Source organism: Ammospiza nelsoni, chromosome 5 (genome assembly GCF_027579445.1).
Source record: "Ammospiza nelsoni isolate bAmmNel1 chromosome 5, bAmmNel1.pri, whole genome shotgun sequence".
Classification (NCBI taxonomy): domain Eukaryota; kingdom Metazoa; phylum Chordata; class Aves; order Passeriformes; family Passerellidae; genus Ammospiza; species Ammospiza nelsoni.
The window spans coordinates 58,391,271-58,409,481 of record NC_080637.1 but is presented as its reverse complement, the minus strand read 5'-3'; the positions used below and the strand labels follow the sequence as shown (position 1 = coordinate 58,409,481).

General features: G+C 43.4%; 1 protein-coding gene across 1 annotated transcript in view; it reads right to left on the bottom strand.

Moving 5' to 3' along the window:
• Positions 1–13,946, bottom strand: part of SCUBE1 (signal peptide, CUB domain and EGF like domain containing 1) — a 194,894-nt gene extending 180,948 nt beyond the window's left edge. Inside the window, exons 1-2 of the mRNA XM_059472548.1 lie at positions 13,804–13,946; positions 10,941–11,063 (exon numbers count right to left, since the gene is read on the bottom strand). Coding sequence (XP_059328531.1) covers positions 10,941–11,063; positions 13,804–13,891 — 211 coding nt within the window. The 5' untranslated portion in view covers positions 13,892–13,946. The remainder of the gene's footprint in view (positions 1–10,940; positions 11,064–13,803) is intronic.
• Positions 13,947–18,211: the final 4,265 nt, after the last annotated feature.

The window sequence follows — 18,211 nt, the reverse complement described above, 5'->3', positions numbered from 1 at the left end:
TGTTCTAGAAAATTAATGCTACTGCTGTTGCTATCCTGAATAGACTTCTGTGTATTTCCTATTTAGAATAAAAGCTGAAGCTTTTGGGTTTAGCTCCGTAAGACCACATATGATGCAGTCAACAGGTAATTTTTTATAATGCAGTTTTTGCACTTCCCTCAAGACACAGATTTTTTAAAAAAATATATCAAAACAGACAGTGAAAGGATGCAAAGTGCCAGAAGGATCAAGAAGAGAAATACATTTAATGTACACCTAGATGTGATTGTTAATATGAAACTTAAATGACAGCAGCTTAGAGTTTATCCATATCGCAAAAAAGCATCTTCCTAGTAAACAATCATACTATAAGCAATTTGATAAGGTCGTTTCCACTGTTTAAGATTTTGAGAAAACTGTATTAAAAAAGTTCTTCCATACAGAAGTCATAATCTCCTTAAACGTAAAACTGTGCGTATACAGAATAAGCTGCTGCCATTTTCACAAAGTGAAACATTCTATACCTAATGGAACAGACTGTACCCAACCAAAGCATTTTAGTATTCAGGTTTTTGTATTCAGACAACAGGCTGAGGTTGTCTATTCCTCTCTTATACCCATTCCCTGGCTCATTCTTACAGCAAAACAGTCACAGGTCAGAGAAATCCTGGCAGCCCTCCTCCCCTCATTTGTTTCTTGCGCTCTCAATACGTCTGCACGCTCCCATCTGAATAGAGGTAAAATCGTTTCCTTAGGAATTCGAGCCAAGCAAAAGCCAGAGGGTTCCACTTGTGTCTGCCCTCTAGTAGCCAAATAATGCAGTTAGCCTCCCTCAGGGCTTTGGGTTGGGTCTGCAGCACAGCCAAAGGAAGCTGCCTTTCCCCAGTCTGCCCATGCACACAAAGCCACCACCAGAGCCCTGGGGAAAATCCCAAATCAGGGGCAGGAGTGAACCATTCAGAGCACCTGCCTCTGCAGAGCGTGCTGCACCAAGATCTGCACTAAAGATCAGGTGAACTCCACCACTGTGCAAGCAAGAATTGGACTGCTTTAAGAGAAAAGTGGTGTGTGGGGGGGGAGGGAGATGCAAAGAGGAGCTTTGATCACATGCATCTTTAGACAAGTTGGAATGCATCAGGAAAAAATAGAAATTTCCAAATAAAGTTGGACTTTGGTGCTTTGTAGTTAGAGAAAAACATTGGCATGTCTCCAAGTCACAGGTTTTATGGAATCCTTTCCCAACAAAGTTCTGCAAACAGAAATGTGCAAAAAGAATAAAGGCACAACTCTGCTTGGTAGAGACACTGACATCTCTAGAGGTATGAAGTCAGATATTGAATTCCTTCTGTGCATGTGCTGCCAAACAATTTAGATATGCATTACCTAGCCTACTTATTCAGCAAAGCAAATACCCCCCTTCAACCCCTTTTTCCACTATAACAGGGAGAATGAAAGTTCTGAATGTGACCTCTGCTTCCAGATAATGAAATCAGAACAAAGGCACTCAGTGCAGTTTCCCTCTTACAACAGCAAGAACTAGAGTGCACAGCAGTAATGTCCTGTAGTATTTTCAGCAATGACATGTCCAACAAATACCTATTTCTGCAGAGGTTGCCCTTCTCTGAAGCACTTTCTTCAGCAGGACCATTCTCTCCAACAACGTTACTAATCACCAAAATGGTATTATGCATTGCTCTTGGTTTTTCTCCTCTCAGTTAAATTTCTATGCTCTCTGAGCACGATGTTAAATGTAAGGACTGACAGTGGTTCTTGCAGATTAAGGCATGGGAAGGATAGTATGAAGCTTAGTGACCTCACTCTGAGAGAGTAAATGAAACTTGGCTTTTATATTCTCTGAGATAACAGCTCATCTGCTTAAAATATTTACTGTAAGAATCAGAACAATCTGAAAGTTGTCTATTTAATATGTCTGATTCTTTGATGGCTATACTGTAAAACATTGTCAATAGCTGTGAAAGAATGGTCTTGAATTTGATAAGTTGTCTATGGGTCCTACAGCACCAAACAAACTTCACTAAGTTTAGGTGTAAAGCATGTGCAAGATCAAGGTCTTAAATCACCTTTTTAGATGCAGATTTTTTTTCATTCCTTGGTCACTGAAAGAAAAACTGTGACCTTCTACAGGCTCCAGAAAAGCAGCACTACAACATAAAATAAGGCAGCAGCTTCAATTTAATAAAGCACTTACACATAATTACTTTAAAAGGTAACAGTTTCTTAAGATTAAACACAGGCTTGAGCACTCAGGTGATTCATGGCACTTAAACAAAAAAAATTCTTCCAACTGTAATGTAAGGGTATTCCTTTTGCTCAGCATCTTAAATGTGAAGAAAAGTCTTGAAATTTCAAGGGGGTCTGTCAGACCCTATCTTCACTTTCTTATAACTCTGCCAAACATTTATGTATGAACTACATTTTTTCTTGCAAGGTACCTGCTTTAGAGAAGGTAATTTTTTTCAGTTGAAATTAAAAACAAATATATATATGCTAAAACAAACCAAGAGAAAAAACTCCAGGAAATTAGCTTTTTTTTCTAAAGGGATTATATGGAAAAATCACTGCTTTGCTAGGTTTAAAAAAAAAAATTTCCTCAACTGCTTCAACAGATTTAATACTGTCAGATTTCGTTTCTAATAAGGTGTCAGGGAGTTACCTTTCAAGAGACTTCTCAGGACAGAATAAGATGGTCAAATTACAGCTGAAAATTTGCCAAAAAAAAAAAAAAACTACCCATCTAAAAATTCATTAACCCCTTCCCCTCCTCCAAGAATATAATAAATCCAAAGCTCAACAGGCATCTGCTGAAATTTAGGCAGCTGAAGTTTCCAAAATGTCCTTCTTGGTAGATGCTTTGTTCAATCTTATGCTGTAGTTTCACACCACAATGGCTCCAAAAACTAAACCAGATTAGGAAATCTGTTCACCTTATTCACCACCACCTTCTCCCGGCCATGAGTCTCAGCCTCTATGTCCCAGTTCATTGACTTTTCAGTGCAGAAATGCTTACAGGGCATTTTGGGGGTATTATTTCAGCGATATTCTCCACAGAGTAGCCCCACATCAACCACCCTTGTGCAAAAGAAAGAGCAGCATCAAGGAAAAGGAGCTTCCTAAACCAGTGCAGAGGGAGTACTACTTTTGACACCAGACTCCATGCACGTTTTCCCTACAGATTCCTGCCATCCGTCCTCCGTCTCAGGACTGCCTGAGGTTGGCCAAACCTGGCCTGCATTTAGGGCTCACAGCTATCCTGGGCTAGAACAGCCTGGGACTGGTACCATGGGTGCAGAGGCTGTACCCACCATCCTCAGGTATCCATGATCAGGTGCCCACCATCCATCATTCCCATTCCTCCACAGTGTCCTGCCAGCATGGATGCTAATGAGCAGAGTGGATGCTGCCTGGCTCAAATGCAGAGGAGACAGAAGCAGCATTAGTGCAGCCTTTTTGGGCAAGACAGCAGCAGGAGGTCACATTCCCTAACTCCTCCTCTGCCATCACCCCAGCAGAGGGTCCCTGACCATGTCTTGCATCAGCCTCCAAACAAAGAATGTGTATTTCAGCAGGGCAGTGAAGACACACATGGAGACAGTGCCCATAACCAAAGGGGAGCTAACAAATGATGGCAATCAGCCAGGCTAAGATGTTTTTCCAGCCAGACACTGAGAGAAGAGCCATGGCTCTGCAGAGGGTGGCAACAGCAGGGAAGGTGCTGAGGAACAGGTGAGCTCTGAGCTGTGGATGGGGGCCAGGAAAGAGGTGGAGAAAAGGGAGAAAAAGCAAGAAAAGAGAGCTGGTAGTAGCTGTTTTGACTTAAAGACAAAACCCAAGGGAAAGGACCAGTGACACTGGCTCTCAGAAAAACACTGCTGTAACTGCAGCAAGCTACTGAGATGACAGGGGAAGGAAAGCTAAATGAAATAATTGAAAATACATGAGAAAAGAACAAAAGAGAAGTGGGGTTTGCAGTAGGGAAATGACAAGGCTAAAAGACAGGTGAGTAACAGAATACACAAGACAACATAATGAAGACTGCAAGGAAAGGGGACTGCACCAGAAGTAAAGGTGATGGGTGGGAAAACAAGGAAAACTGGGTAGTATCTGGCAGATGTAAAATGAATGAAGACAAAAGAAGGACAGACCTATTGAGCTTAGTACACTTTATTTATGCTCCTTCATTTCATTATAATTTTCCTGGCAGTTAAATTACATTGTGTATCTGGGTGGAAAGAAGTTCCTTCTAAATAACAAGTTTATATCATCCCAGGAGGCCTCCCTGGGCTCTGCATTTTAGCAACTGTTGGGCCTGATGAAATTTTATAAATAAGTTCCCAGAGTACCCATAGACCATCCAGCAGACAGGGAGCTTATCAACTATTTAGAGAAGTGTCCTTGGAAAAAAACCTCCTTTTTTCCAAATTGAGAATTACATGTAATGCTGTTGAAGAATGAGGCCCATATTTCATACAGGATGGTATTTGTTTATGCAAAATATAGTGATATTTGTATCCAAGAAGCATTCTGGAGAGGAAAAAAAAAGTTGGAGTGAAAGTTCTTTTTTTAAGTCAAAATGGAAGATTTCCAAAGTGGACCACCGGGGGAGCTGTTCACTGAAGCAGCATTATGGGCTGTCAAAAAGCAGCTCTGAAAGGTAGGACAGGGTAGGGAAGAAAAGGGAGAGGAGAAAACAATAGGGTTCATGACACATGGGGACTGATGGCCCTGGGAGCAGTTAAACAGGGCATGTCAGCCCAGCTAAGGGATATTCTGGTTTTAGTGGATGAACTACTGAACAAAGTTGGGAAACTAAAGCAATTTGAATAAATAAATAAATAAAATCAAGGCTCAACTCGGACCAAAACAAAAGCCCTATTCACTGAACAGAAAGAAGCATGAAGGAGGAAAAAGAAAAAACTTATCATAAGCTGTTAATTCACTTAGGCTATAATAAAATTCTGATTTAATACAGAATGTTCTCAGGAGTATTTTCTTACTTGCAGCTATTTCTCCACTTCTCCATCTCCCAAGAAAATTCATCTCCTTATGCAAGTTAGAAAACTAACAAGTCAAAATTGAGTACTAAATAGTACCAGACAATTAAAACAAAAAAGGAGAAAGAAAAAAACAGAGATACAGAAGGCTTCAGAATTCAGTTCTGTGAACACTTTTATCCACCTAAACCAAATAAAATGTATCAATCTACCCAGTAAGTGAAAATAAAAAAGCAGTTACCAGCTCAAATCAAATAAGCTAGTTTATATTCTCTCTCTTTCATTTTTTGAAAGCAGCTTCATTGTGAAAGCTGCTTTCAGTGAAATCAGCACAGAGGCTCATCCAGAGTAAAGTCATAATTTGTGTGAATCAAACTGGGAAGGAAGATTTGATCCTGGAATAGAAATCCCCATAAAATTTGGAGGTGGCAGAGCGTGCTGCTCTGTGCTCAGATGGTCTGTGCAAGCCAACCTCACAAATCCAGCAGCACAGACTTGGAGCACCAGGTGTCATCTGGAGCACGGCCTTAGGGGAGGGTGACATGAACTTCAACACGAGACATGAGCACCATCTGTCAAGGTATTGTAACCCCAGAAAGCACAGCAGCTTCAGCACCTAATATCCCCTGCAGACCTCATTCGGGTAGACCAAGGGAGTCCTTGAAAGTATTAATTCACCTTCTACTGCAATCGGAAGAATCATCAATCAGAAGTCACTTAAGCTGCCTTGTTCAGTGGTATTACTGTTATTCTGCAGAGACAGGCAGAACAAGTCTAAGCTCACTAGAGTTGTGCAAGCATCAAGATGCCCAAGTTTCAGAAACCAAAGGACACCCAGCAGTGTTCCAGCTCTCCCAGGACATCATTGATGAAGAAGACTTACTTAAGAAAGAACTGCTGAGAGTGGATGGATGGGACACCACGGAGCTCTCAAAAGAAATGGGATCATTGTTCCACTTAAAGGACATCCAGAAGTGCCTTACTTATCCCTGCAGACAAAAGGAGGCTCTTGTATGAGATACTGGACTGGGAGCTGGGAAATGAGAAGTCTGGAAAGTTCTGTGTTTCCAAATTGATTGATTCAGAGCAGCCCTGTCACAATATTTGGATTCACTTTTGAAGAGCATGAGAAGAACTCAACAGGTATTTCAAAGGCCATAATAAAATGAAAACCCAATGAGGGAAACCATGAATGAGCTTCTGAAGGAAATGAAAGATAAAACAGGTCAACAAGATTAAAATTATAAGAGGAGTTTTAAGCCAAGCTTGGAAAGTCAATCATTATTATTTAAATGAAAGTGATGAGATGTTTTTCCAATTGCTTAGATTTGTTTAAAATCCATTAAAAACAGATCTAACAAACAGGTGCGAGTAGAAACTTGGCTTCACATCCACAAAACTACTGAAGATGATAATGACTGTTCAGAAGGGACAGTTGGTCTGTGTTTCCAAATGGACATATGCAGAGACTGAATATACCTGTGACTGAGGCAGGAATGGTTTATTTTGAGATTGTACCATGGTTAAACCCAGTGAGGTGCTGCCACTGGGGCAATCAAGAATAAAGGCCCTTATTGCAGATTATCACCATCACCTCCCTATTTATCTAGAATGATTATTTACATTAAGAAAAAGACTACAAATACATGAACACGTGACCGACTTAAATCTCTAGAACTGCACAATCCCACTCACCTAGCAGTTGAGCAGAACTGCTGCTGCTATAGCACAAATTTCCAAAGTGTGCAGAAATCTGAAAATCACCCTCCCAGGGCAGACTCTACCAGGACACTTTGCCATGGTATGTGTATGTTGCCCTTAGCAAGAAATCCATCAACAACATGATGAAGCTTCACAGGAGAATTAAAAAAAAAAAAAAAAAAAAAGGAAAAAAGTCCAGCTGAAAATTGTGAACACTTCTGCACAAAAAGTTCAAGAAACATTGTAACAGCTGTATGAGATAAATTATTAAAAGAACTGAAGCAGAAGTCTGAAAATACCATGAAAGACAGTTGAAAAAATGCTCCAAGAGGAAAATCTCAGTCAATATGGGAAAGCACTGAGTAGAGTTTAACAATTCAGAAGTAACAGGTCCCAATAAACATGTCTTAAGGGTCCTACATGTAAAGTATAATCCAAAAGGAAAAAATCAACAGCCAGAGGAACTCACTGAAATTACAGTCCCACTGAGAATAAAAAGTAGGCTAAGAAAAAAAAATCAACCTATAAAATAAACTTAACACTAACTGGATATAAAATGGGCATAGGTAAACATAAACCAACAACTATACAGAGTATTGTAACCATTAATGGCATGAGAGTTTGGAGTAGTCAGAGAAGTAGTATGGGGTAAAAAACTGGGTTTGAGAGCTAAACCCCTTCCTACACAGTTCAATGACAGAATATCCTACAACTGCAAACACACAACATTGCATTGGAGACAAGGAACACTCCGTCAAGGCATAAGGAACCCCAGGACCCGGAATCCTTTTGAACTTTCTGGAATTTCCATTCCTTCAACACAGTTTTGTTGAGATATCAACCAGGGAGGAAGCCAAAATTCAATGTTGAGAAGGTAAGAACTAAGTCCCATGGATCATGAAAGATCATGCCTGCAGCTGAATCCAGTCTGCTGCATTTCAGATCCTGACTAAAATCACAACGGAGAAAACTTCTTAGGTAATAGCAGGTGTGGCAGGGCAAGTAAATTAATTAATTGTGAATAAATGGATTTTGTATATTGACTAGAAAGAGAGAATTATTTTTAAAGATTATCTGGGTTGGACACATTATGTGTCCAACCTGTCCTATGAAAATGCCAGCTAGAGAATTTGTGTTCAAGGGATATTGATCCATTACATGATATGGGAAAATATCATGGCAATGCTGACCATGAGGCTTTACAAAGCATAACAGATACCTTAAAGAAAGAAAAAGGTCAACTGAAATCTACAGAGTGAAGCAGAAGACAGGATACAAGAAGAATGAGGAACTCTTCTGTCTGGAGAAACAACCGTGCTCTGTGGAAAGAAACAGGTCAAGTGGTTCAGGCAAGAAAGCTGGTCAGAAAAAAAATAAAAGAAGAAAAAGATCTGTGAACTGACAAGTCATCCTTAATCTTCATAAACTCTGGAGAAACCCAAGCCAAAAGACATTTTGAGAGAAAATCAAAGCTCAGAAAGAAACTCCCTACTGATGAAACTTAACAGACTGTCAGGAAAATGTTTCATTTCCATATAATTGCTTCTAGGGTTCTTCATATGTCCTTAAAGGAATATTTGTGTCATATGCATTTCTCCCCACCCTTCAGCTCACAGCAGCAAACATGAGCAAAGTGGCTGGGCTCCACATTTACTGCACAGGATTCCATTGTTTTGAAAAACTATGAATAAATACACAAGAGTACACAAATAAATATTGATATACTGGACACATTTGTACAAATATGTGCTCCTCAGAATCATCCAAAAAATGTTCCTTCCCATACTCTACCCTTTACTCTAGAATGGATTTTCAGTGAACAAAAGCAATATTTAAGACTACCACTTAGAATAAACAAACATGCACCTTGCTAAATTAATTGCAATGCCTCAATACAACCTAAACTGGCAGCTCACTAAAATTTATCAGAATGAATCTGATAGCATGTCTTTAAGCTCACTGTGCTGCATGAATGGCAATTCTACTCACTTAGTAAAATCTGGCTGTATGAGAGAGCCTGGGCTATAAGTGAGTTAGTTATATACTCAATGTTCTTCACAATGAAGCAACACTGGTTGATTGCTGCAAACTTAGTTAAAGAGGCTCATTATCTGTACAAAATCTTTTTCTCACAGGTAACTAGCTTCACTGATCAAAAGGCTTATTTTGAAAAGCCCAGTTATAAAGACTGGACTTTAAAATCAAGACAAGAATTATTTAATGACCCAGTTTTAGTTTTAGCACAACAAAAACAATCCAGTGGGTTTCATCTTTGTTAACAGTCACTTTTATCTTATAAGATAACTTCTAACAGCTGATCACAGAGGTTGTCTTGTGACAAAATACTAAATACCAATCAAGTAAGCTAGTCTGTTTATTTCCATAGGTTTTGAATACTTAACCTCAAGATGCAAAATAACCCACTTTCCATGTACAGTAGGCCTGAGGCAGATCTTACACCTGCCACTGACACTTTCTGAAGCTTTCTGCTTTTACCAAAATTTGGTATTAATTACCAATTTAAGACATGGAACCAATGCAAAATCTTTGGAACTGCTGACATAATATTGTAGGAAAAAATGTTATATGTCATGCACAGTAACACCTGGTTTAGACAGCTTATATTACCTGACTAATGCTGAACATCCATGCAGTTTTGCAGTCTGTCCCAGTTTACTTATCAGGCTAATCAGACACTAAATTCTATTAGATATTAGTTTGATATCAGACACAGATGTTCCATTATTCTGTACATCATTAAAAGGATCACTCTTGCTTTTTACTACTTACTGAGTTTGGGATTTTTAGGGTTTTTTTAACTGAACCAAGGCAAGTCAGGCAGAGTTATATGTGTATTAGACAAGCATGAATATAAGCCGCATCTACCGCTAAACAGAGCTCAACAACTAAAATATGAATAGTTAAAGCATAAAGAAACTTTTAATGTAGAAAAGCAATACAAGAAGTACCAGTGCTGGGAATGCTCTAACCTCCACAGCTGCGGCCTTGAGTACATTATCTCAGAGTTCCGTAGTTCTTTCCCTGGAAGGGATGAGTAGAGAAAGAACTGGTGCTGAATGATTATCCTGTTTGCAAGAAAGAAAATCCAGCTTCCAGAGGAACAGCAGCTCCAAGATGCTAGAGCACCAAAAGGTGGACAATCAGAATTTGTCAATTTAAGCCCATGACAGAAGAACATGACAACCACAGAAATGCTTTTGGAGGGCACTTGAACAAACATTTTGGAGGTCCACGGCGAATAATACACAATTTCAATTGTAGACCAAATTAATTTCTAGGTCTTCAATCTTTTTAATGGACTGGTTATAGATGTTTTTTAAAAAGCTGCATTCTGCTGTAGAATGAGAGAGACTTGGAAGGAGAATATTATACCTACTAAGTATCTACAAGTGGGAAAAAGTAACAATCTTGCATCTTTTATTTGTAAGGTATTCTGCTGTGATTACAATATTTGTTCTTTTCACCAGAGAATCTCTCCACTGAGATTCAACAGACAAGATGAAGAGCGTAAAACCCGAAATATGAGTGTACATAGAGCCTAATAAAACCTGCTAGGTCTTGTTCAATTACAAGACTGTTGTGAAGACATAGGGAAGTAAAGTAAGTTTTTTCAAGTCTGTTATAAGTGCAGTAATCTGAAATGCTTCCTTTTAAAGTAATATTCCAAGGACTAGAACTATACAATCATGACACATGTAGAGTGTCAAAGAGAATCAAACTCCAGGGTCCTGTCTGAGTAGGTAGAGAAAAATACCTTCTGTAACTTGTCTGGGGAAGTCAATGGCAGACTGAAATCAATGGAGTCCTTTCCATCTGCTCTCTGCTGGGGAGCTGGCCAGGGGCCCGGCCCATCCCATCCCATCCCATCCCATCCCATCCCATCCCCAGGCCGCACCCACGTGTTCAGCGCAGCGCTTCCAGCCCCAGGGGCAGTGGGCCCACCACTGCCCAGGAGGAACTGGTGCTACCAGAGAACGCCATCCCCTCACACCCTCTTTTCAATTTTATTCTTAAGAGCAGGCTGGTGGGCACAACGTTTGCGGTGCCGGATAATTAGCAAAAGCAGCAGGGGGATGCTTGCCAATAAACACCCAGATTTGAGGTTAAGCAGCTGTAAATCTGCATTAATCGTTTCAGGAATTCAGCTATTTACAAAAGCTTTCAAAGAGCAAACAAATAAAAGAAGAGAGGGGAGAAGAGACAGGAGAGGAGCCGATCTGTCCTTACCTTCACACTGCTTCCCTTCCCCTTTGTAGCCCGGCTTGCAGATGCATTTGTAGGATTTTGGCGTGTTTTGACAAATTGCGTCGATGTGACAGTCATCCGTAGCTTCTGCGCACTCGTCAACATCTGGAAGCATAGAAGGAACCCCAAGGGGACAGATAAGAAGGGAGACCAGAGCCACAAAACAGCAAGGATAGATATTCCCCTTGAAGCTGTTTGCCCGCCTGCCTTACCAGTGTCATGCTGGAAATGAGAACATCTTAGGATAAATAACTAAACTAGACAACGTGATATTCTCCTCAAGTCGCTTATAAGCACTGCTCCACGGAGCTGGAGGGACTCGGTCTCACATTTCTGCACTATGAATAAAACACTTAGACACTAGAAATTAGCTTCTGCTGTTTAGGTCTGGTACTGGAGACCCACATCTTAGTAAAACAAGAGAATGCTTAAATTACATGTAAGAGGAGAAAAAAAGACCCCTTGCATGTTTTAGCACAGAGATTTTCTTAATTTATAAAGATAGACCCTAGTTTAAATAAACTAAGCTGGTGGGGAATGGGAAAAAGAAATATTTGAACAGCAAAACCACATTAATACTTTTTACTGAGAAGCAAAATAATAAATAAATGGAAGACCATATGAAACTCGGTAAGGCAGAGTGGAGGAAAGCAACCTGCAATAACATCATCTACTTGGAGTAACACATTTAGGGGGAAAAAAGTGCCAGCAGCCGTCCTGACCCCTGCTCGGGTGGGTGCCTTACTGGTTATGCCCTCCTTTGAAAGGGGGGACCCAGACCACTTTTCTTCTTTTCAGAGTAGGAAGCCTTTACAAACATTTTAGTGACGCGCATTCGTTCTCTCCTTCACACTTAAAGAGGATGGGGAGGGAGGAGGATGAGACAGAGTCGAGATCTGGTAGTCGTGGGAATGTTAATGAAGTGAGCATGGGGAAAAAAAACCTCCCGACCTATTCAGGGATGGGGTGTGCTGGGAACACGGGAACACTTACAGCCCTGCCTAAGCTGCCCCTGCCCGGGCACACCGGCACCCGCTGCCCCCGAGGCCAGGGGCGGCGATGCCACCGCGCCCGGGCACAGCGGCCGGGCCGGGCCGGGCCGTCAGTCCCGCAGCTCCCAGGGGCTCCTCCCTGCCGCACCCCACAGCCACATCGGGGGCTCCCGGGGGAACACGGGCAGGCAGCCGGAGAGGGACCCGGGAGCTGCACAGAGCACAGCCCCCGCTGTATGGTCAGGAAGCACCGAGGAGACAGGGGGGCTGCGGAGGGAGGCACACGGGCATCCAGCGAGAGCCATGTGCAGTTGGTTTCATGCCAATTAGATTAACAGATCCTCCAAAAGGTGCACTAAAGTGAAAACAGTTTTATTGTGAGCTTGAAATCCTAACGCTAATTGTTTCAGAAGTGCTCACTCAGCCATCTCCAGTGATAACACACGGATCCTTCAAAGTCACCGGGAACAGGAGGGGGCTATTTAGAGAGGAGAGAATAAGCAGACATTGTAGCATGGCACACAGCAGAGAACTTCTCTGAGAGGTGCAGACCGGGGCGGCCCCGCGGGGCACCTCTGGAATCCCAGAGAGAGAATTGCCCGGACTCGGTATTGTTATTGTTGTAGAGGTTTTTTTGTTTGGGTTTTTTGGTGGTTTTTTTTTTTTTTTTTTTAAGAAAGAGGGGAACAGAACATCGAGAGTCGTAATTTTCTTTTCCGGACTAATGCAGAGCTGCTGTAATCTGTTGCTTTCTTTCTTGTCCATTCGTTTATTTTTACCGCTGAGCAAATTCAAATCTAGCTATGATATACGTGAATTAGCTTAGGTGTTGCCCAGATCATGCACAGATTCAGTCAAGCACAAAGAGAAAATAAGTTTTTGGGGGGTTTTCTCTGCGTTTTTTTTTAATGCTTTGGTTCATACTTTTGAGTCATTAAACCGGCACCCATCTCCCATCAAGATCAGCAAAAGTGACAGCTGGACTCTTTATAATGCCGTCAAAAATTCAAACTGCATTGAGCCAAGGGGGACATTTCACAGCAACCAGAGGATGCCTGGGAGTCAGGCGTGAATGCCAATGAGTCAAATGAAAGGGCAAAACCAAGTATGAGCCCCTACTCTGCTCCACATCTCACATTGCATCAGTGGGACTGTAAGAACTTCTAGGCTGACTTTGTTCATTTTGTTACATTTAAACTCCTCTATCCGAGGAACAGGGATTTTTTCCACACCCTCCCCCCTCCCTCCCCCCGACGCCTGCCCCCGCTCGTACTTCACCTTAAAAGATTTCTCATCGCACAACTTCAAAAACCTGCATGCATTTCTTTCAGAAATCACTTCGGGCTTGCAACATTCCAAAGCAGATAGGATAGGGGGGTGTTCGATTTTTTTGTTTGCTTTTTTTTTTTTTTTTTTTTTTTAAACACCGAAGCAAAGACAAAGTATAATTAGAGCTATTAAAGTGATACGAGCGCCGCTGTTTAAAACACCAGGTCTTTGGGTTAATGCGCAGACAAGGAAAACCTGTTAAGATATCCCAGCCAACGCTTGCTCTGCGGAGTCTCCAGGGCTCAGCACATACTTATCTCGTAGGCACTCAAGAAAAGTAACTTTTTCTTCCCCATCTCTCCCTGCAGAAATCCCTCGGCTCCGGCTGTGGCAAACACGCGAGAAAACGCCTCCCCACCGCAACTTCCAAACCCCTCGGCGCTACGAGCAGCGAGAAGTGACCTCCCCCTGAGCACCTTACAGCGGGCAGAGGAGAGCGGACAGACACGGTCCCCCCGGGGCCGCGGCTCCGCGCCGCCCGCGCCTGGGGAAGGCGGCACGGCGGCGGAGCCCCCTCTTCTTACCTGCGCCCCCGCTGCCTCCCGCCAACCTGCCGGCCCAGGCGAGAGCGAAAAGCAAACAGCAGCGCCGCGAAAAGCAAACAGTGCCCATGATAATGATGCGATCCCCGGTGCCTGTCTGCGATAAGGGACGCGCTCGGGGCCGGCCGCGCGGAGCCGCCGGCGCTGACGCCCTGACAGCGCCCCGCTGATTCGCCGGGGCTCCCGCGGCGGGGGCGGTGCCGGGGCGGGCCGGGGGCAGAGCCGCCCCCGCGGCTGCCCCCGCGCCCCGCCGCCCCGGGGAGGGGGTGCTCGGGCCCCGGGGAGCCGGCCCGTGCCCCGGGCGGTGCTGCTGGCGGGGCGTGCGGCGCTGCCCGGCGAGGCAGAGCGGCCCGGCTCGCCGCCCCGACAGGGAGCGCGCAGGGACCCGCAGCGACCCCGCAGTATCGCCACCGTCCGCGCTGCGCCCCCCCGCGGCTGGGGCCGGCGCTGCGGGCGCCGCCGGGGATGCCCGGATAGACGCATAGACGGACAGACGGACAGACGGACGGACGGACCACCCCCACGGCGCGGCTGTGAGGACAGACAGACCGGCGGACACTGCCCATCTCCTTGGCAACGGCGGCCAGGGATACTTCACCCTTCTCGGGTTCAGGCTAAAGGACAACTTTTTGTTTTTCCACTGCCTTCCCCTCTCCCCTGCCTACCTCCTAGCTTCGGCTAACTCCGCTCCCGCTTGCCACGGGTCATCACCAGCCGCTGGCTTCCTCCAGGTTTTAAGGGCTTTGCTGCGGAGGCCAGTGCGCCTTTCCGCCTTTCCAGCCCTAGGTTTGCTCCTCCAAGCCCTTCACTCCGGTCAACCACGGCTCCTCAAGGGATCCCTGCGGACCTGGCCCGGGCCGGGGAGATGCTCTCCCCAAAATCATCTCCGCTGCAGAACGGACACGTGTCATTGTCACCACAGCCTTGGAAGCGAAAATCCTTCACTTTTAAACCCAAACATGACATATTTCTCCCCTCCGAGGCAAGCCCCATGACCCTAAACTCTTTCAGACTGTCTTTAAAGGACTGAAATAGCTGGTAGACTATTGTTACGGCCGTGCCGCCCCTCTTTGCTTTACACCTTTCTTTCACGGGTACCCCACTACTAAAATGCTTTGCTACTTTAGTAATTCCCCTTTACTTCAGGGGAATTAGGAGTTTCAACTCCCAATTCCCCTGGGAGGCTGTCTGTCTGTCGTGTATGAGTTCCACTTGTCGTCTGGAAGATAAATACACCCTGCCATAGCCTTAGATGCCTCTTTTTGACAGGTTCCTCCCAAATACACATATATGTCAGTACAATACACTTGCCCAGAAAGTAGCACTATTAAGTATTTTTAAGCTTGAAGAGATGGGAAAGAAACGTAAGAAAAGTTGCTCAGCCCAGCTGCGTGTTTAGTAAACTCCACACCACGGTCCTTATTCTCCAATAAAACCGAACCACTACCGCACGGTGCCAAAGCTGTTTGCTTTCCGCGTGTTTACACCTCTACTTTGGGCATTCCCGTCCTTAATCCCTTAGGGGCGGGGTTAGGGCTATTGCTATTTTAAATCCGGACGCTTATTTTTGTGTGCGTGTGACCCGGCTGAGGTGCAGCGGTGGATTCCATGCCCCAGTCTTCCATGGATACCCCACGGCGCGTCCGTGCCGCGGAGGTCCCCAGAGGGAGCACACGGGGCCTTGGAGCGCCACCTCGTGACCGCCAGGGCAGAGCCACCCAAGGGCCGCTCTTCTCCAAGATTTTTGGAAGGTGGAGTTTTGTCCTGGGTGAAAAGTAAAGCCAAATATTCCCCCCCCCCCCCATTTGATGGAATCATACTAAAATTTGTAATGGGATAAATAATCCAAAAAAAGTTTATATTTCATGAAGGAGTCCACTAGAATTGTCCAAAAATCAACTATCTCAGCTTTTTAAAAAGCCACAGTGCAATAAGTAAGTTTGCTAAAGCAACAAAATGCTTCCACTGCCTTGGTGACTTGCTCTCTGCCATGCATTGTAAGTGTCATGTTAGCTGCAGCTGCTGAGTTACAGAAATCACTGCACATGAACTCTACACATTTATAGTCCATAACACCTGTATGGCACTCAGGAAGGGAGGTGCCCTTGATGGAATCTCACACTTTTAATATATTCTCTGAGGGTGGCATAAACTGAAAGCTAAAGATCGTTCATATCAGCTGTTCCTCTTCTAGTGAGTTTGTTGTGTTTTTCCTTTGCCAAGATCCGGACAGAGAGAATACACGAGGGAATACAAAAGTACTGTATTTATCAAAAGAGGGCCTGAACTGTAAGTCAGGATTATCACCTAAAATAAAGAACATCATCTACAATGCCAGGCTGATTATTTCCAGATGGGTCTTTTCAGAGTCTTCCTTGCTAAGGGACACAACTTAGAAAAGGGATCCTTGTGGATCCCCACATTTTCCACCTGTAATTATGTTTCTATAGTTATAATAATCTAACATAATCTCTATGTCAATTCCAAAAATTATTTTTATGAAAAATTTAATATTAGAAGTAATGACTAAGCAGCTCTTCTTCTATTGTGGACAGTAAAAGCCAGAGTCATGCCTGCAAACCTGCTCTGGGTAAGAGAGATAAGCAAGAGCTACCCTGGGCTGCAGGTGGAGCCAGCCCAGTCTGGGGGGCACCTCCAGTGTTTCAGCTTTCTCATCTGCCAAAGTACTTCAGCTGTGCCTAAAAACCTTCGGGCAGCATGTTAATTGGCTTCTAATGTTCTTCCACACTAATGCCCTTAAAGCTTTGAGGCTATTCCAATAAAATAATAATAATGCTTAATAATAAAAGAGGTTTATTTTAAAAAAGGATCCATCTTTTTACAGAATAGAAAGTCCATACAAAGCTGCATATCAGGCAAGAGCATAAATAGAATTGTGGCTGCAGAACAGTACTCCCACTTTCAGAACACCTTCTCCCACAGATATGCACCATTCCAAAAGTGCTGTGAAAAGACAGAACAGCCTCTGCAGAATTATTTGGTTTCCTGGTTTGCTGTTAATGAACACTTATATATTGGGGCCACTGCTGCCTCAGGAGGCAGCACAAGCTATTGATAGTGCTGGGAATCACAGCAGTCACTCAACAGCCTATGCAAACTTGAATCAATTGCTTTACCTCTCCATTTCTGTCTCCCTTCCTTCCTCCTGTCCCTCTTCTTTCTGTCCATTTGCAGTAAAAGCCCACTGTAGCAGAGCTTGTCTTTCACTGTATTAATGCAGCGCCTCTCAAAATAACACACTAAACTTGTTTTGTCTGTCTGCCCAATTAGGGCTTTCATGAGGCCAGTGAGGCACATAAACCCTGACCCTTTTAACTTCAGTTCATCTATTTTTCTGAACTGTACTTCAAAGAACTGGGAAAGACCTGGCTCCTTTGGATAGGAGACAAGGAATGCATGTGCCAGAATTTGTGCTGGGAGCACCTACATTATGAACCCTGAAACATGTATCTCCAAACTTTACTTAAATACTTTCTATTAGGAAGAAAGGAACTATGCAAGCCCAACTCTTCAAAGCAATATAGACCATTCTGCATTTGAACACGTATTTAGGGGAAGCTTTTGAAACTAACAGGCAATAGACATGCACTGCACCGCATACTCAATGCTGTATGACTTCTTTCCAGGAAAATACAGCATCTAAGTTTCCTAGAAGTCAAGTAGCAGCATGCAGCTGAAGTAATTAAATGATTTGTTCCTGTACATGGGAGTAAAAAAACAACACAAGTCCACCATAAGCCATAATAAAGTTTTGCACAAGAAAATTCTGCATGTAAGAGGATGAGGATCTTTTTTTCTTTTTTTCCTAATTGGAGGCAACAAGGAATTACATAGCAGCTGCTGTAACAGTTAAGAGGGGACATTTATTCCATAGCTTTGGTGAGATCACAATCAATTTTATCTCCCTCTCCCATCAGTGAGACAATGTGTGAAACCTTGTGGAAATAGTGGTAAATTTTGATATTCTGGGGGAAAAAAAAAGGTGTAAGTTAGTGCCAGACTTTGAAGACAGACATCAACCTATGCTTGAGGACAGCTACTCTTTGGCTGTTACCTTCCTCCAAAATTTGTCACCTGCTTCATCCAACTGTCCCTCCCCTTTCATTGCCAGGGTGTCAAAAGAGATGGAGACTCATGCAAAGGCATTTCCTTACTGTAATTATTTTACACAGTGGGCCATAAGGCTTATAAGGCTCAAAACGCCTTACTGAGAATTACTATCTACAAATTCATAAACCTCTTGCCTCCTAAGTGTCTCATGAACAGTTTTCCATTCAGAAAAATGCTTCAACAGCTAGAAAGTGGCAGGAGAGAAGGGAGTTACTAGGAAGAGTAATGGAGATGTTTATTTTTTTCTCTCCTGCTTGAA